This window comes from Anomaloglossus baeobatrachus, chromosome 8 (assembly GCF_048569485.1).
Source record: "Anomaloglossus baeobatrachus isolate aAnoBae1 chromosome 8, aAnoBae1.hap1, whole genome shotgun sequence".
NCBI lineage: Eukaryota > Metazoa > Chordata > Amphibia > Anura > Aromobatidae > Anomaloglossus > Anomaloglossus baeobatrachus.
In genome coordinates this window covers 99,091,023-99,111,359 of record NC_134360.1, presented here as the reverse complement: position 1 = coordinate 99,111,359, position 20,337 = coordinate 99,091,023, and the positions used below count along the sequence as shown (strand labels likewise).

The 20,337-nt window shown below is 44.7% G+C and overlaps 1 protein-coding gene across 2 annotated transcripts in view; it reads right to left on the bottom strand.

Moving 5' to 3' along the window:
* The window catches only part of MRTFA (myocardin related transcription factor A), a 286,868-nt gene that overhangs the window by 27,509 nt on the left and 239,022 nt on the right, over positions 1–20,337 (bottom strand). For both annotated transcript variants that reach the window (XM_075321914.1, XM_075321915.1), the window contains one exon: positions 8,094–8,888. In XM_075321914.1, the coding sequence (XP_075178029.1) occupies positions 8,094–8,888 (795 nt within the window). The remainder of the gene's footprint in view (positions 1–8,093; positions 8,889–20,337) is intronic.

Below are 20,337 nucleotides of genomic sequence, written 5' to 3'. Positions count from 1 at the left end.
CAGTGTATAGCGCCATGGGGCCGCCGGTTTCTCGGGGCCGGAGTTATGTGCAGCAGACTGGGCAGGGCCCCCACGCTCTGATGGGCCCCCCTCCCACGCTCTGAGGGCCCCCCCAGCCTTTCAATCACAAACTGCAGCGATAGCACATGTTCCGTACTATCGCTGCAGTTTCTGCGGCTGCAGAAGGACCTGTGGTGACATCACAGACAGTCATGTGACTCACCAAAGGTCCTGCATTGCGGAAGTCCCAGACCTGTCTTGGAGACCGCGCCGCTATTCAAATGTATGCGCATCTTTCAGACGCGCGTACATCTGAACAGTGCGGCCAGTGTCAGGACTGAGGCGGAGGAGCTGCTCAGCCCGGCACCGACACAGTAGCCGTCATCACACTGCCGCCGGAGCAGCAGAGAAGAGGACGCTCAGGGCTGCAGGTAAGCGCTCAGGAGGAGCCGAAGAAAAAAAAATAAAAATATATATATATATTCTCACCTATCCTCCTCCGTTCCCGCGGTGTCTCCAGCTGCTTCTTCTAGAACACAAAACAAAATCACTGATCTCGGGGAGACCAGCCAGAGAAAACACCGCCGGCAGCCAGCGAGGGCGCTCAAGACAGTGAAATCCTAGGTACACTGCCCCCTGGAAAATATGCAAATCAAAAAGGTCTGTGGAGTCTCTGTTAGGAGTCTCAACACAGAAACCAGCCAGCCTCAACACATTGCTCCCACCCAGCCAGAATCCTACTCCACACTGATGGGGGGGCAATACCGAGAAACGGCTGTCTGTGGATGGATACCTGGCCTTGGTATTTCCCTTGTCATATCTTTAAACTTGTCAAAAAGTTGGATATTGACTAAAAGGGCCACTTAATATGGTGGTTATGGTGGTCTCCTAAAAAGAGTCACCCCTTGGCTGGGCCCTTCCCAGAGGGATATCTGGCTGGTTTCTGTGTTGAGACTCCTAACAGAGTCTTCCAGAACGCAGGACACAGACCCCTCGGTGCTCCCGCCCTCTGCACGGGGCCGTCGCTACAGGTGACTTCATGGCTTTACTGCAGTTAAATGCTTTACGGCGCCGCAAAGCATTTAACTGCAGTAAAGCCATGATGGCATCCTGCGGCGGCGGCTCCATGCACCAGACGAGATCCTGGAGGGGTCTATGAGCCTGCGGACTGATCAGGTAAGGACACCTCAGGAACGGAGGACAGGTGAAAATTAGGGTAAGTTCACACACTGCTTTTTGCTCAGAAAACTGCATAACTTTGCTTCCCCAGCAAAGTCTATGAGTTTTCATTTTTGCTGTCTGCACACAGCGTTTTTTTTAGCTGCGTTTTTGTGGTGCCCACAAAAACTCAGCATGTCAATTATTTTTGCGTTTTTCACTGCGTTTTCCACCCATTGAGTTCAATGAGATGTTCAAAAATGCAATGAAAAACACAAATTGCAAATATACAGTAGCTGCGTTTTAGTGCATTTCTATGACTAAAAACGCAGCTATAAACGCTTAAACGCAAGGGGTGGGTAGTACAGTGACATGTACAGGTAAAGGATTCCTTCTGTCAGTAAACACAGAAGCGTGAATCCTCTCGGTACCGCCACCGCTGCTTCCACCTCCCGTCCAGCGCCATGTCCGCTCCCGTCCGGCGCCATGTCCGGGCGGGAGGTGGAAGCAGCTGCGAAATCAAAAGTCAACAGTAGAAAAAAAAAAAAGTCATACTCACCTGTCTGCAGACTCCCGGTGCCATGTCCGCTCCCAGCTTCTCTCCGGTACCGCCACCCCTGCTCCAGCTGTGTGCCGGCTCCCGGGCAGCACATCCGATAGCTGCAGGACCTGGCGGTGATCACCTGATGCGCCACCTGACGCAACAGCTGATCGTAAGTCTCGCGGTGACGCTGGCTTTTTACTGCCCGGCTGGCTTAAACTATCAGCTGATGCCGTCAGGAGACTTCAACAGCTGATTACCGGCAGCTCCTGGTGTGACGGGAGTCTGCACATAAGTATTTTTTTTTTTCTTTTTTCTACTGATGCATCAGCTGATTGTATAAATGCCGTTTATACAATCAGCTGATGTGTCATGTGATTCACATCCTTGAACCTGACACATCATCTGATTGCTTTGCCTTCCAGCAAACCGATCAGATTATATTGGATCCGGATTGGATGGCACGGGACCCTTGACCCGGGATTACTGCGGAGGTGGGGGGTTCTTTATTTCAATAAAGATGGAGTCACTAATTGTGTTGTGTTTTCTTTCTAATAAAATTTTTTTCTGTGTGTTGTGTTTTTTTTTTATTTTTACTAGAATTTCATGGTGGCCATGTCTAATATTGGCGTGACACCATGAATTTCGGGCTTAGGGCCAGCTGATAATATACAGCTAGCCCTAACCTCATCATTACCCAGGGAGCCACATGGCATCAGGGCAGCTGGAAGAGTTGGATACAGCGCCAGAAGATGGCGCTTCTATGAAAGTGCCATTTTCTGGGGTGGCTGCAGACTCCAATTCGCAGCGGGGGTGCCCAGAAAGCTTGGGCACTCTACACTGCGGATTCCAATCCCCAGCTGCCTAGTTGTACCTAGCTGGAGTCAAAAATTGGGCAAAGCCCACATCATTTTTATTTTTTAATTATTTCATGAAATAATTTAAAAAAAAGGACTTCCCTATATTTTTGGTTCCCAGCCGGGTACAAATAGGCAGCTGGGGGTTGGGGGCAGCCTGTACCTGCCTGCTGTACCTGGGTAGCATACAAACATATTATTATTATTATTATTATTGTTTATTTATAGAGCACCATTGATTCCATGGTGCTGTACATGAGGGGGTTACATACAGAATACATGTACACGTTACAATAGACAGACTAGCACAGGGGGAAGAGGGCCCTGCCCTTGCGGGCTTACATACTAAAGGATTTTGGGGAGGAGACAGTAGGTGGGGTGTAGGTGGGGCGGCAGCTCCGCACGGTGGTGGGGCGGCAGCTCCGCACGGTGGTGGGGCGGCAGCTCCGCACGGTGGTGGGGCGGCAGCTCCGCACGGTGGTGGGGCGGCAGCTCCGCACGGTGGTGGGGCGGCAGCTCCGCACGGTGGTGGGGCGGCAGCTCCGCACGGTGGTGGGGCGGCAGCTCCGCACGGTGGTGGGGCGGCAGCTCCGCACGGTGGTGGGGCGGCAGCTCCGCACGGTGGTGGGGCGGCAGCTCCGCACGGTGGTGGGGCGGCAGCTCCGCACGGTGGTGAAGCAGTGAGGTCATTGAAGGTTATAGGCATTTCTGAACAGATGAGTCTTTAGGTTCCGTTTGAAGCTTGCGAGTGTAGTAGATAGTCTGACGTGTTGAGGCAGTGAGTTCCAGGAGACTGGGGATGCTCGGGAGAAGTCTTGGAGTCGGTTGCATGAGGAGCGAATGAGAGAGGAGGATAGAAGGAGATCTTGGGAGGACCGGAGGTTACGTTTTGGAGTGTAGCGAGAGATTAGTTCAGAGATATATGGAGGAGACAGATTATGGATAGCTTTGTAGGTCAGTCCAAAGTCAGGTCAGCCCACGTCATTTTTTGGGGGGGGGGAAAAAAACTCCTGCATACAGTCCTGGATGGAGGATGCTGAGCCTTGTAGTTCTGCAGCTGCTGTCTGCTCTCCTGCATACACTATTGGATGGAATATGCTGAGCCTTGTAGTTCTGCTCCCCCTGCCTCTCCCTCCAGCAAACAGTCCTGGATAGAGCATGCTGAGCCTTGTAGTTCAAAAATAAGAAAATAGTGTGCACACACTTAGAATTAGACGTATGGGGGAGGTGCTAGTGTAAGAGGAAAAAATCCCTGAAAAATCATATATAAATATAACACTGCACTCTCAATGGGCAAGAATGAATAAAGATAACTCTTTTTCTCAATGCTAATAGATTAATACAGAAGGCAAGATAGCAACAATTGAAAAACATGTGACACTTGCGACAATTTTGCGACAATAACGTTTCGGTCCTCCAGGACCTTGATCACATTAGTCGCTAAATTACTATGAAAAAAAGTGTTTTTTGGGGGTTCCTTTAATGATTGACAGTAGCCTCCTTACTCATAGGCATATGTATAAAGACGTTCGTCCAGAAATCCCAAAAAAATGGCAATACGGTGAGGTTTTTCCTGTTCCCTCCACAGTGGAGTTCAGGGTAGGAATATTCTGTCCTTCCTGGGCAGTTAGGGAAAATTAATCGCCTGTATAGAAGTGCAGGAAGATCCTTAAAGTGATGAATGCATGTGTCTTATGAGTGCCACAGCTCCTGGGGACACAAACTCTGCAATTCAGCTTTAACGTGTATACAAAGACACATACAACATTAACCCCGGAGGGTCTAGGAGCACAAACTCATTTTATGAGCCCACTCATAAGACACATGCATTCATCACTTTAAGGATCTTCCTGCACTTCTATACAGGCGATTAATGGTGGGGCCCATTCACACACTGCACAAGGATGGGGGGCCCATTCACACACTGCACAAGGATGGGGGACGGCAACTCATACAGTGCACAAGCATGGGGGCCCATTCACACACTGCACAAGGATGGGGAGGGCCCATTCACACACTGCACAAGGATGGGGGGGCCCATTCACACACTGCACAAGGATGGGGGGGCCCATTCACACACTGCACAAGGATGGGGGGGGCCCATTCACACACTGCACAAGGATGGGGGGGGCCCATTCACACACTGCACAAGGATGGGGGGGGGCCCATTCACACACTGCACAAGGATGAGGGGCCCATTCATATATGGCACAAGGATGGAGGGGACCATTGCTACACTGCACAAGGATGCGGAGCCCATTCATACACTGCACAATTATGGGGGCCCATTCTCACACTGCACAAGGATAGGGGGCCCATTCATACACTGCACAAGGATGGGGGGGCCCATTCATACACTGCACAAGGATGGGGGGGACCATTGCTGCACTGCACAAGGATGGGGGACCCGTTGGTACACGGCACAACGATAGGGTGGCCCGTTGGTACACTGCATAAGGATGGGGGGCCCATTCATACACTGCATAAGGATGGGGGGGACCATTGCTACACTGCACAAGGATGGGGGGTCCATTCATACACTGCACAAGGATGGGGGGACCATTGCTACACTGCACAAGAATGAGGGGACCATTGCTACACTGCACAAGAATGAGGGGGCCGTTGCTACACTGCACAAGAATGAGGGGGCCGTTGCTACACTGCACAAGAATGAGGGGGCCGTTGCTACACTGCACAAGGATGGGGGTGGCTCGTTGCTACACGGCACAGGGATGGGGGGGGGGGGGGCGTTACCTATATATCGATCTCCTGTTTATAAAGTCATCTGTGATCACTGTATTACCTGTACACTGACACTATATACAGAGCTCCTGTGCATAATGGCACTGATGGTAATATTAAAGTTATTAGTATTGTGGTTTTTAATTCATGATCATTTATTGTAGTGTTAGTCATTGTGTAGTAGTAATATGTGGTCTTGTCATGGTTTGGTGGTATTTGTCTCTTGCATGTGGTAATATTTGGTTACTATGTGGTCTAATTATGGTATGGCGGTATTACTCTCTTGTATGTGGTTGTGTTTGATCACTATGTATTGGTAATATGTTATCTGGTCATGGTGTGGCGGTATTTCTCTCTTGTATGTGATTGTATTCGGTCACTACAGTATGTGGTGGTAATATGTTGTCTGATCATGGTGTGGCGATATTTCTCTCTTGTATGTGATTGTATTCGGTCACTATGTGGTAGTAATATGTTATCTGGTCATGGTGTGGCGGTATTTCCCCCTTGTATGTGATATTGGTCTTGGTATAGTGGATTGCGTTCTGTCTGGAGGTCACTTTTTCTCTCTATCCATATGGGGAAGATTCTTTATTTCCAATAGTTTAAATATTTGAATGTTTAATCCCTCACTATCCTGTGACTATTGCACTGCAGCACATATGCACTTACAGAGGTTCTCCAGTGAAAACAAGTACCGTAATCTCCTTTACTAAGGCCACGTGCACACAGTATTTGGTGATTTTTTTACCTCAGTATTTGAAGCCAAAACCAGGAATTGTAAAAATCAGTAAAATGAGAGGAAAAGTATAATAGAAAGACGGGCACCGCTTCTGCATTTTTCACCCACTCCTCATTTTGGCTACAAATACTGATATAAGATACTGACCAAATACTGAAAGTGTGAACATGGCCTAAGGATAAGTGATAACTTATTCATCAGTGGGCTCTGATTGCTGGGACCCAAACAGATCGTCAAAATGTGCAACTTTTATCCCCATTACACTGGAGCTCATGTCCGACTAGAACCCCTGATCCATTCATTCCCTCAGTGGCTGCGAGCTCTGTGCTTGTTTTTATCTGACTGATCCACAGAGGATGAATGGAACTGTGGTCACACATCCCACCTGCCGCCGCTGCATTATATAATGGGGATATAAGTGTCCTGTCAGGGATAAAAGTTCCACATTCTCCCGATCGATGCGGTTTCCACTGGTCTGGTTCCACCAGTTAATAAGTTATCACCTACCGAACCTGTGGATCAGTGATAACGTGTCACCAAAGATCCCATTACTGCAAACTACCGTAATTGTACAGAGTTATTGTGTGCACAGGAGATGTGCAAGAGCCGCCTGTGCTTTACAGTCAGCGCTAAACTATAACTGGCATAGCAGCTAATAGATATTTGCATGTAGCTGTAGGGTGAGCCCCTAGAGTTATTTCCCCTGGTGGGCCCCAGACACCCCAGTCCGACCCTGGATGGGAATATGGATGGGATGGAGCTAAATAAAAGACAATCCTAGAGGAAAACCTATTAGAGGTCACAAAAGACTGGAGATTTGGGTGTAGATTCGCTTTCCAGCAGAACAAGGATCTTAAACATACTGCCAGAACTACAATGGAATGGTGTAGATCAAAGCATATTCATGTGTGTGTGTGCATAGCCCAGTCATAGTTCAGATTTAAATCTCATTAAGAATCTGTGACAAGACTTGAAAACTGCTGTTCACAGACACTTCCTTCCAATCTCAATAAGGTATAGCTATTTTACAAAAAAAAAAATGGGAAATAAGTCAGCCTCTAGATGTGCAAAGCAGGCAGTAATTGCAACAAAAGGTAGTTATAAAAAGTATTAACTTAAGGGGACAGAGAGTCCTCAGTGGTTGATACCTTTTAATGGCTAACTGAAAAGATGGTAATAATTGCAAGCTTGTGCATAATGGGTATTGTAGGTATGTAGAATTGGGTTTGTAATCCAGAGTCCTTTGGGGATCAGATTCTCCTTTTTGCATTTGGATAAGAAAAATATGTCGCTGTCCAGTTGTGCGCGTTTCTTCAGAAGTGTCTTTAGTTCCATAAAGATGCGGTACATTCTGGTATCCTCCATTTTGATACAAGTAAAATATATCTTTGTACCGTGTTAGCCATGTACCGTGTACCATCTTTTCAGTTAGCCATTAAAAGGTATCAACCACTGAGGACTCTCTGTTCTTTTAAACAATTTTTTTATCTCTACTGGCTAACACGGTACAAAGATATATTTTACTTGTAACTTAAGGGGGGGATTTAAATTCAAATGCACATAATTTTCCAATTTATGTTTTAATAATACTTAGAAAACCATGTATGATTAACTTTACAATTCACAAATACTTGCTACTTTTTGTTGGTATATCATACAAAATCCCAATACATTACATTTATATGTAAGTTCACTTGGTATGAAATGAATACTTTTTCAAGTCACTGACTTTTTCAAGAAGCACAAGTTTGATGCACGAAATGTCAAATCAGGCTCACACATCTGGTGTGATAATATTACTATACCTATTACTATGTGATGACATTACAGTGTTACAACTCTGCACACAGAGAACTATTTCTGCAGCAATGCTCAGTATACCCATGTACATTTGCTATGGTTAGAGACACTACTGAATTATATTTTTACAGCCAGTTTTGAGCTGAATGAGTGCTATAAAATCTATATCACTGGGTACATGGCTTAAATATCCTCTCTGTTTATATGGCTTTTTATATAATGTTAGTTTCATTTTGTCAATGTTTCTACCAACCTGCAGTGTTATTGATTTACTGTCCGTTCCATGCGGAGTGTTTGGCCTGTTAACTGCATGGACTAATTGTGCGTCACATAAGCCACTGCTTTTAATTCCATCCTTCTTAGATGTTGAACTTATGAAGAGATGTGACTTTTGCAGACTGTTAGTTTCTGGCTTTAGTGATGCTCTTGTACACGAAGTTTCCGTACATCCATTGGATTCATAACTAACTCGGTCAATTTCTTGTTTTACTTGAACAATTAAAGTGTGATGCTTATCAAACGGGTGAGGTGGCTGCGTTCTTTTCTCTTGTTGAAGCTGCTGTTTTAGTCTTTGTACTAATTCTTGCTTCTGTTTCAACCTTCTAGTTAGTTCTTCAATTTGCCTGTCTTTTTCTTGTAGCATGTCATCTTTGTCTTTGACATCTGTAGAGGATTTTTCTGTAACTGGTACTGGAGATGGCAAAAAGACAAGCTGTGTGATGGGAGAAGAAACCGCTTCTGCTGCAGGGTCTCCAGCAGTGTGCACATCCTCTGCACTGGCCAATGAAACTTCTGAGGGGCAAGGGGAACATGGTGGTGTGGAACTGAACCCACATAAGGTAAATGGCTCTGCCACTGAGGGTGAGGTGCAAACATTCGGTTTTCTTGATATCTCCTCACTTGACTTAGGCTGCTGAACTGAGACAGGCTTTAGATGGGCAGGATCAGTGCAAACATCTTGTGTGGCTTTAAGTCTTTCGATGAGGTCAACCTTTGTCCCAGACACATGAAGGCCACGTAGCTTTAATTCTTGCTTTAACTCTGCTACCTGATTGTAATCAACACAAAAAAAATCAGAATAGAACACATGCAAAAAATAATAAAGCAAGAATAGAGTCTAGGGACTGATGCCACAATATATATTATAGTACATCCTGATACAGTCATATGAAAAAGTTTGGGCACCCCTATTATTGTTAACCTTTTTTCTTTATAATAATTTGGGTTTTTGCAACAGCTATTTCAGTTTCATATATCTAATATGGACTGAGTAATATTTCTGGATTGAAATGAGGTTTATTGTACTAACAGAAAATGTGCAATCCGCATTTAAACAAAATATGACCGGTGCAAAAGTATGGGCACCCTTATCAATTTCTTGATTTGAACACTCCTATTTTTTACTGACTTACTAAAGCACTAAATTGGTTTTGTAACCTCAATGAGCTTTGCACTTCATAGGCAGGTGTATCCCATCATGAGAAAAGGTATTTAAGGTGGCCACTTGCAAGTTGTTCTATTTGAATCTCCTATGAAGAGTGGCATCATGGGCTCCTCAAACAACTCTCAAATGATCTGAAAACAAAGATTATTCAACACAGTTGTTCAGGGGAAGGATACAAAAAGTTGTCTCAGAAATTTAAACTGTCAGTTTCCACTGTGAGGAACATAGTAAGGAAATGGAAGAACACAGGTACAGTTCTTGTTAAGCCCAGAAGTTCCAGGCCAAGAAAAATATCACAAAAGCAGAAGAAGAAGAATGGGGAGAACAGTCAAGGACAATCCACAGACCACCTCCAAAGACCTGCAGCATCATCTTGCTGCAGATGGTGTCAATGTGCATTGGTCAACAATACAGCGCATGTTGCACAAGGAGAAGCTGTATGGTAGAGTGATGCGAAAGAAGCCATTTCTGCAAGCACGCCACAAACAGTCGCCTGAGGTATGCAAAAGCACATTTGGACAAGCCAGTTACATTTTGGAAAAAGGTCCTGTGGACTGATGAAACAAAGATTGAGTTGTTTGGTCATACAAAAAGGCGTTATGCATGGAGGCAAAAAAAACACGGCATTCCAAGAAAAGCACTTGCTACCCACAGTAAAATTTGGTGGAGGTTCCATCATGCTTTGGGGCTGTGTGGCCAATGCCGGCATCGGGAATATTGTTAAAATTGAGGGTCACATGGATTCAACTCAATATCAGCAGATTCTTGACAATTATGTGCAAGAATCAGTGACGAAGTTGAAGTTACGCAGGGGATGGATATTTCAGCAAGACAATGATCCAAAACACCGCTCCAAATCTACTGAGGCATTCATGCAGAGGAACAATTACAATGTTCTGGCATGGCCATCCCAGTCCCCAGACCTGAATATCATTGAACATCTGTGGGATGATTTGAAGCGTGCTGTCCATGCTCGACGACCATCAAACTTAACTGGAATTGTTTTGTAAACAGGAATGGTCAAAAATACTTTCATCCAGGATCCAGGAACTCATTAAAAGCTACAGAAAGCGACTAGAGGCTGTTATTTTTGTAAGAGGAGGATCTACAAAATATTAATGTCACTTTTATGTTGAGGTGCCCATACTTTTGCACCGGTCAAATTTTGTTTAAATTCGGATTGCACATTTTCTGTTAGTACAATAAACCTCATTTCAATCCAGAAATATTACTCAGTCCATCAGTTATTAGATATATGAAACTGAAATAGCTGTTGCAAAAACCCAAATTGTTATAAAGAAAAAAGGTTAACATTAATAGGGGTGCCCAAACTTTTTCATGACTGTAACTGCAGCTGAACTGCACATTCTTACTCAGTAACTGATATACTGAAATTATGTCAAGTCTGCCCACAAGTGAGGATTGTGAGACAAAGGAGCTTTAATGTTTATTGTTGATTGATAACTGTCCTGGAAATCAGCTGAAGCCCTGGAATTACAAATTCTGACTACAGAAGGGGGCTTCATAGGTCAGGCCGCTAGAACCCCTGAAATTTGATTGTGGGGTGATAATGGTTTATCATTGCCACAAAGGCCCTGACAGAAGCCACAGATCTACCACGGGCAAACCGCTTTCAGAGATTGCCCATCACTGCCACACTGATATTCACTAATGCTTTTATTTTATTTTTAAACTGTAATTTTTATTGAAATTTTTAGGAGCATTACAAATCACATACATAGAAGAGTAGAAAAAACCCCAAACAAAAACATTAGAATACAGTTAGTATGACTATGTAAGGGGTACTTCTCACATAGCGAGATCGCTGCTGAGTCACAGGTTTTGTGATGTACCAGTGACCTCATCAGCAATGTCGCTGTGTGTCACACTAAGCAGTGACCTGGCCCCTGCTGTGAAATCGCTGATCGTTACACACTGTTCTGGTTCATTTTTTGCTCGTTGGTCTCCCACTGTGCAGCACACATCGGCGTATTTGACAGCGGGAGACCAACGAGCACAGACTCTGTGTAAGCAGCGTATGCTGGTAACCAGGGTTAATATCGGGTAACTAAGCAAAGCACTTTGCTTAATTACCCGATAATTACCCTGGTTACCAGCGTACGCCGCTTACAGTCTGCCAGTGCAGAAAATGCCAAGGATCAATCACCTGCCGACCCAGAGTCAGCGGGTGAATAATCTGCCAATCCACCGTAACGCAGGGACAAAAAGCAAAAAGAACTACCATGCTGCTTCTTTTCTTCTTCAACAAAAACTACAGGCAAAAAAGAAACAACGTGCGAACAGCCTTTCTGAATTCTCATAGACTTTGCTGAGGAAGGCAATACATGCAGTTTTGGGCAACAAACTGCACTCAAAACGGGCAAAATTGCAGCGCGCGCACAGGCCTAAGAATGAATAATAATGTACCTTTCACTTGTCTCTAGAAACCAATACATTGTTACCTTTTCTGCCTGCAATAGGTTATTTGCATATGTTGCTAAATCAGGGACTGCTGCAGATAGAAAAAAGAATGCAACTTGGGATCATATGTGAAAACTGATGTCTGAAGTGCATCTTACAAACAACAACCACCTCACTATTAGGGTATGTGCGCACTAGGCGTTTTTTTCACGCTGCGTTTTTATGTGCGTTTTTGTCTCAAAAAACGCACCCGCGGCTAAAAAACGCGACAAAAACGCATGCGTTTTTGCCGCGATTTGGTGCGTTATTTGCTGCGTTTTTGCTCACTGCGTTTTTAATCAGTGCACAATGCCATTAAAGATTGTTGATGAAAAAGAAAAAAAAAAAAAGTCTGATGTCATTTCCTTCTTCAAAATGTTCATTGTATGGAGAGCAGACAGACAGCTGCAGAACTAGTGTATGCAAGAGAGCAGACAGCAGCTGGAGAACTACAAGGCTCAGCATCCTCCATTCACTAGTGTATGCAGGAGAGCAGACAGCAGCTGCAGAACTACAAGGCTCAGCATCCTCCATCCAGGACTGTATGCAGTTTTTTGCCCAAAAAGAAAAAAAAAAATGACATGGGCTTCGCCATATTTTTGTATGCTAGCCGGGTACAGCAGGCAGGTACGGGCTGCCCCCAACCCCCAGCTGCCTATTTGTTCCCGGCTGGGAACCAAAAATATAGAGAAGCCCTTTTTTTTTTTTAATTATTTCATGAATTTCATGAAATAATTAAAAAAAAAAAATGACCTGAGCTTCGCCTAATTTTTGAGTCCAGCCGGGTACAACTAGGCAGCTGGGGATTGGAATCCACAGTGCAGGGTGCCCAAGCTTTCTGGGCACCCCCACTGCGAATTGCAGTCCGCAGCCACCCCAGAAAATGGCGCTTTCATAGAAGCGCCATCTTCTGGCGCTGTATCCAACTCTTCTAGCTGCCCTGGTGATGGGTGGCTAGCTAGGTAATAATGGAGTTAGGGCTAGATGTATATTATCAGCTGGCCCTAAGCCCGAAATTCATGGTGTCACGCTAATATTAGACATGGCCACCATGAATTTTCTAGTAATGATAAAAAAAAAAAAAAAAAACAACACACAGAAAAATATTTTTATTAGAAATAAAAACACAACACAATTAGTGACTCCATCTTTATTGAAATAAACCCCCATCCGCAGTAATCCTGGGTTAGGGTCCTGCGCCGTCCAATCCGGATCCAATATCATCTGATCGGTTTGCTGGAAGGCAAAGCGATCAGATGATGTGTCAGGATCAAGTGCCTGAATCCCATCACACATCAGCTGATTGTATAAAAGCCGATTATACAATCAGCAGATGCATCGGTGCAAAAAAAAAAAAAAAAATAATACTCACTTATGTGCTGTGCTGATTACCGGCAGCTCCTGCAGCGATCGATTGGACAGGAGTCTGATCCCGTATATATGACATTTTTTTTTTTCTACTGTTCACTTTTGTTTTCGCTGCTGCCCCCACCTCCCGCCCAGACATGGCGCCGCACGGAGCTGACATGCACAGGACGGGAGGTGGACGCAGCGGTGACGGTACCGGGAGGATTCATGCTTCTGTGTTTACCAACAGAAGGAATCCTCTTCCTGTACACGTCACTATACTGCCCACCCATTGCGTTTATAGCTGCGTTTTTAGTCATAGAAACGCGGCTATATGCGTTTTTCATTGCGTTGTTGAACATCTCATTGAACTCAATGGGTGAAAAACGCAGTGAAAAACGCAGAAATAATTGACATGCTGCATTTTTGTGGTCACCACAAAAACGCAGCTACAAAAAAACGCTGTGTGAGGACAGCACTTCTGAAAACCCATAGACATTGCTGGGGAAGCAATGTCACTGCGTTTTCAGCACAAAAATGCGGTAAAAAACGCCGCTAAAAACGCGGCAAAAACGCCTAGTGCGCACAAGGCCTTAAGGCCATTTCACTGTGAAGCATCACTATAAATAAAACTTCAGCCAATATATTAAAAGACTTATTTTTAAAGAGGTTCTCTGTGAAAATCAAAAAATATGCAAAGGAAATGCAATTATAATAAATATCCTTAGTTATCAAAATCCCACTAATTTTAATTAGAGAGGTAATCACTATAAAATTAAAATGTCCGGTGTCTTATTACACCTGTCTTAGAATGGCTGCTTAGACTGCTGTCCACCCTACCTCTTCTAGTCCAAAAATGAAGATACCAGGGTGCTGAGGTAACAGTGGCTGCTCACACTGCTAACCACCCTGTCTGTCTAATTTAATACTGAAGATACCAGGGTGCTGCAGTAAGAAGAGGCTGCTCACACGGCTGTCCACCTTAGATTAAGGACGCAGTTTGTCCGAAACGAGTACCTATTCCTATATACTGCTATGATGCGTATATTTTAATATGGAAGGATGACCTTTTAAAACTTTTTGAAATAAAGAAGAATTTTTAATATCGCTTGAACTGGATGCTGGAAATTTTTTTTTGCCTTTCTGCTGTCCACCCAGTGTCTGACCTAATACTAAAGATACCAGGGTGCTGAGATAAGAATAGGCCACTCATACAGATAAATCAGCTAAGTTGACACACACTAAGGGGTGCTTCACACATAGCAACAGCGACAACGACATCGCTGTTACGTCACCATTTTCTGTGACGTAACAGCGACCTGGTAAGTCGCTGTTATGATCTCTGCTTAGCTGTCAAACACAGCGACGCAGCAGCGATCATAACATCGCTACATGTGCAGAGAGCAGGGAGCCGCGCACACTGCTTAGCGCTGGCTCCTTGCTCTCCTAGCTACAGTACACATCGGGTTAATTAACCCGATGTGTACTGCAGCTACATGTGCAGAGAGCCGAAGCCGGCAGCACAGGCAGCGTGAGAGTTGCGGAGGCTGGTAACTAAGGTAAATATCGGGTAACCACCTTGGTTACCCGATGTTTACCCTGGTTACAGCTTACCGCAGCTGCCAGATGCCGGCTCCTGCTCCCTGCTCGCTTCATTCGTCGCTCTCTCGCTGTCACACACAGCGATCTGTGTGTCACAGCGGGAGAGCGCCTTTGAAGAAAACGAACCAGGGCTGTGTGTAATGAGCAGCGATCTCGCAGCAGGGGCCAGATCGCTGCTCAGTGTCACACACAGCAAGATCGCTAATGAGGTCACTGTTGCGTCACCAAAACCATGCCGTAGCAGCGATTTCGGTAGCGATCTCGCTATGTGTGAAGCACCCCTAAAAAGCGCTTGAATGAAAGAATGTGTACAATGGTGTATATTAATTATTGCAGACTCCTAACATGTCTGTGTATTACCATACAAAAGTTAAAACCATAAAATGCAAGTGCAACGAAAAGTAAACAAGAGAATATTGTATCCCAGTAAAAATACATGCCAAATTACCAAACAAAAAGTCAAAAGATCAGAAATAGAAGGTAAACAAAGTTACATTAGGAAGAAGGAAATCAAGTAGTATGAAGAGATGCTGGATCACTAAAAAGGGCACTAATGCTTAAATTTTGCGTAAAAAAGAAAAAAAAAAAAAGAAAAAAAAAACAAAAACAGAAAAAGTTCCTGTAGGTGTCTCCTCCCTACTTAAACAGACGCTTCTGAAGGCAGCCCTAAAAGGAGGGTACCTGATAAATGGCTGCACACCTCTGACGTCATCTAGTTGAGCTAATTGACAAACCCAGATCTGCTGCAAACTGTATTTATACATCCAATCGGGGTCTGTTCTTCCTGGGTACTGTCTGCACACTAGTCTCTGCTATAATCAAGTGTCTGCCAATCAAAGTGCTGCTATTTCATGGTGCTGACCACACCAGGGTGCCTATCTGTACAACCGGATCCACAGTTCCGAGTTCCATTCAATTATCCTTCTCTCCTGTCTTTGCACCAACTCCTTCAGTCCAATCTCAACAGGGGAAGCCATACACCAAACATCTTGATGGATTCCAAAGGTGCAGCGGCATTAACACCTTTGCCGTTAGATTCTGAAAATTAAACAGGACTAGAAGCATAACTTGCTCTGGGTCAACAGGAGACTGACCAAAATTATGTGCTTGCACCAAAACCTGTTTGCTTTATGGGAATAAGACACTCCTATAATATACGCTCTCTCATCCTGTCTGTTTTCTGTATAGGGTTTGATAAATCAGGTCAAGTTCCCACAGAAAATAGCCAGATATCCCTCCGGGAAAGACCTAGCCAAGGAGTGGCTCTTTTTAGGAGACCACCATAACCACCATATTAAGTGACCCTTTTAGTCAATATCCAAGTCTTTGAAAAGTTTAACAAGATAGGTCATATCTTTAAACTTGTCAAAGAGTTGGATATTTACTAAAAGGGCCACTTAATATGGTGGTTATGGTGGTCTCCTAAAAAGAGCCACTCCTTGGCTAGGTCCTTCCCAGAGGGATATCTGGCTATTTTCTGTGTTGAGACTCCTAACAGAGGCTCCATGGAACTTTTTTGATTTGCATACTTACCAGAGGGCAATGCACCTAGGATTTCACTGTGTTGAGCGGCTTTGCTGGATGCCGGCTGTGTTTTCTCTGGCTGGTCTCCTAAAGATCAGTGATTGTTTTGTCTTGCTGGTCTACTAGGCATTGCTACCACCTAGCCAGAATCCTACTCCACACTGATGAGGGGCAATACCCCGAAACAGCTGTCTATGGATGGATACCTGGCCTTGGTATTTCCCTTGTCATATCTTTAAACTTGTCAAAGAGTTGGATATTGACTAAAAGGGCCACTTAATATGGTGGTTATGGTGGTCTCCTAAAAAGAGCCACTCCTTGGCTAGATCCTTCCCGGAGGGATATCTGGCTATTTTCTGTGTCGAGACTCCTACCAGAGGCTCCACGGACCTTTTTTGACTAAGATCGCACAATGGGGATCTTTTTGCTTTTATGCGTATAAATCATTGGTTGGAGCAGGGTATTTTGACATTAAGAAGAATTATCCATTGCCTCTTATACAAGAACACTTTGATCAGATTAATGGAACCTGTATAGTCACAAAAATAGACCTCTGTGGAGCCTACTACCCGATCTAGTTAAAAAAAAAAAAAAGTGTGATGAATGGAAAACAGCATTCAGTACCATGATGGTCCAAAAGGCTTGGCAAGATACTCTTAAGGACTATGTAACTAACACTTTTTTTTTTTTTTACTCCGTCCTCAACTACTTGGGTGCTAGCTCAAAGAGGTTTCCCAGTTTTGAAAAAACCCTAGTCTTTTGGCTTTTTTCTCATCCTCCCCAGGTCCAGCACTGAGTCTCATCCTCTGTTTCTGGTGTCCCTTATGGTCCAAAGTGCTGATGTCACCAATCAATAGGTTCAGAGGCTCTGAGTGGTATGTTCCATCAACTTGGGCAGAGCTGCTTAACATACCTAATGGTTGCAACACTGTCTACCTAACATCAGTGTTCAGAACACAGGAGAAACAGGAGTTTTAAATGCAAAATATATTTATTATAGACAAGGAGGGGTTAAGGCAGGAGATTTAAAACAAATATGCAGGGCAGAAGTGGCAAAAAGATTATAGCTGTCAAATACAAAGTTGTATATATACAAACAAGCAGGCATAAATAGTATATATTAATAATATTGAATGTATGCAGAGAACCCGTTAGGAGATACAGTGATCTCTTGCAATTCAAGTGTGAGATGAACTCTCCAAAGGACATAAAGTGCTATAGTGCAGATTGATTCATAAATAGAAGTTCATCCAAAACACACACGAGCGGGTGTTCTGCATAGACTCACCCCATATGTAGACAAGGGATCGCCAATGCCACATAGATGCCCCGAATAAGGAAGTAACCCCCCGGCCCAACGACACGTGTTTTGCCAGGAGGGGGCGAGTGCACCCCACCTCACGGCTTCATCAGGAGGGATGATTCTTCCCTCCTGATGAAGCCGTGAGGTGGGGTGCACTCGCCCCCTCCTGGCGAAACACGTGTCGTTGGGCCGGGGGGTTACTTCCTTATTCGGGGCATCTATGTGGCATTGGCGATCCCTTGTCTTGTTCCTAATATAGGTATGTTTTTCACTTGTGAAACTTTTCAGGGCAGGCATTTTAGTTTTCTACATATGGGGTGAGTCTATGCAGAACACCCGCTCGTGTGTGTTTTGGATGAACTTCTATTTATGAATCAATCTGCACTATAGCACTTTATGTCCTTTGGAGAGTTCATCTCACACTTGAATTGCAAGAGATCACTGTATCTCCTAACGGGTTCTCTGCATACATTCAATATTATTAATATATACTATTTATGCCTGCTTGTTTGTATATATACAACTTTGTATTTGACAGCTATAATCTTTTTGCCACTTCTGCCCTGCATATTTGTTTTAAATCTCCTGCCTTAACCCCTCCTTGTCTATAATAAATATATTTTGCATTTAAAACTCCTGTTTCTCCTGTGTTCTGAATGTTTTATATGGAGTTTGCATTGGTCTTTAAGGGACCTTGTTATGGTACCCTTCTGCCAATACTATAAAATGGTTTTTTGGAGCTTTGTATCGCTAACATCAGTGTTGCAGACAATAGACACTGGGAGCAGTGGCTGCGTGTCCACAATGGACCTAGGAAAAGTGAGTAAAGCACAGTTTGTTATTGTAAAAGCAACTGCATATGGAGTACAGGGGCTTTACAATAAAGAAGTGAACTCAGAATTTGAGCATGTCCACTAGCAATACTTTGATTGCTAATATCTCTGCAACAAAGAGGCAAAATAAAATCAAATCAATGTTTTACGTATCCCATTCTGCAACCACTTTTACATCGTGTGTCCAGTTCAACGTGAAAAGTTTGGTGAAGGGTCCTCTGACATGGCTGCCCGTCATCTTAGTATTCAAGTAGTATGCAGTCGCTACTGCCACGTTTTATTCCCTAGTTGAACTGGGATTGTTGCAAACTTTAATTAGCATGCTCTTCAACAAGGTGCTCGTCTTCAATCTGATTCTGGAGGGTTTGTTTGCCAATCCGGCTCTGCTGTTTTGAGGTGCGTATGCACCCTTGTTTCTGTTGATCCAAAATACCTGACCATACACCCTGCTCTATGGTTCCATGTTTCATCTGGATCCTGCTCCATTGTGTTAACCATTGCCTCCATTGCTTACTGTCCAACTAGACCTATAGCTTAGCAAATCCACCTCACCAGGTGACTATAAGGGTAAGTTCACACAGTGCGTTTTTCGCGGCGTTTTTGCGCAGTTTTCGGGTGCGTTTTTGCTCAGAAAACTGCATGACTTTGCTTCTCCAGCAAAGTCTATGAGTTTTCATTTTTGCTGTCTGCACACAGCGTTTTTTTTCAGCTGCGTTTTTGTGGTGCCACAAAAACGCAGCATGTCAATTATTCCCGCGTTTTTCACTGCGCTTTTCATCCATTGAGTGCAATGGGATGTTGAAAGACGCAATGAGAAACGCAAATAGCTGCGTTTTGGTGCGTTTCTAAGACCAAAAACGCAGCTATAAACGCAGGAGGTGGGTAAGTAAAGTGACGTGTACAGGAAGAGGATTCCTTCTGTCAGTAAACACAGAAGCGTGAATCCTCCCGGTACCGTCACCGCCTCTTCCACCTCCCGTCCTGGGCATATATGCTGCCGTGCGGCGCCACGTCTGGGCGGGAGGTGGAAGCGGCTGTGAAAACAAAAGTAAAAAAAAAAAAAAAGTTATACTCACCTGTCTGCAGACTGCCGGTGCCATGCCCGCTCCCAGCTCCTCCCGGTCCCGCCGCTCCGGGTATGTGCAGTCTCCCCGGGTACGTATGCCTGCAGGATGCAGGACCTGGCGATGGATCACCTGATGCAGTCACCTGACGCATCAGCTGATCGTAAGTCTCGGGCTGACGCCGGCGCCCAGCCGGTTATCAGCGGATGCGTCAGGAGACTTCATCCCTGATTACCGGCAGCTGCTGCAGCGATCGGACAGGATCAGACTCCCGCCCCATCGCTCCAGGAGCTGCCGGTAATCAGCACATAAGTATTTTTTTTTTTTTGCACCGATGCATCAGCTGATTGTATAATCGGCTTTTATACAATCAGCTGATGTGTGATGTGCTTCAGCCCCTAGAACCTGACACATCATCTGATCGCTTTGCCTTCCAGCAAACCGATCAGATGATATTGGATCCGGATTGGACGGCGCGGGACCCTTGACCCAGGATTACTGCGGAGGGGGGGTTCTTTATGTCAATAAAGATGGAGTCACTAATTGTGTTGTGTTTTATTTCTAATAAAAATATTTTTCTGTGTGTTGTGTTTTTTTTTTATCTTTACTAGAAATTCATGGTGGCCATGTCTAATATTGGCGTGACACCATGAATTTCGGGCTTAGGGCCAGCTATACAGCTAGCCCTAACCCCATTATTACCCAGCGAGCCACCCGGCATCAGGGCAGCTGGAAGAGTTGGATACAGCGCCAGAAGATGGCGCTTCTATGAAAGCGCCATTTTCTGGGGTGGCTGCGGGACTGCAACTCACAGCGGGGGTGCCCAGAAAGCATGGGCACCCTGCACTGTGGATTCCAATCCCCAGCTGCCTAGTTGTACCCGGATGGACTCAAAAATTGGGCGAAGCTCAGGTCATTTT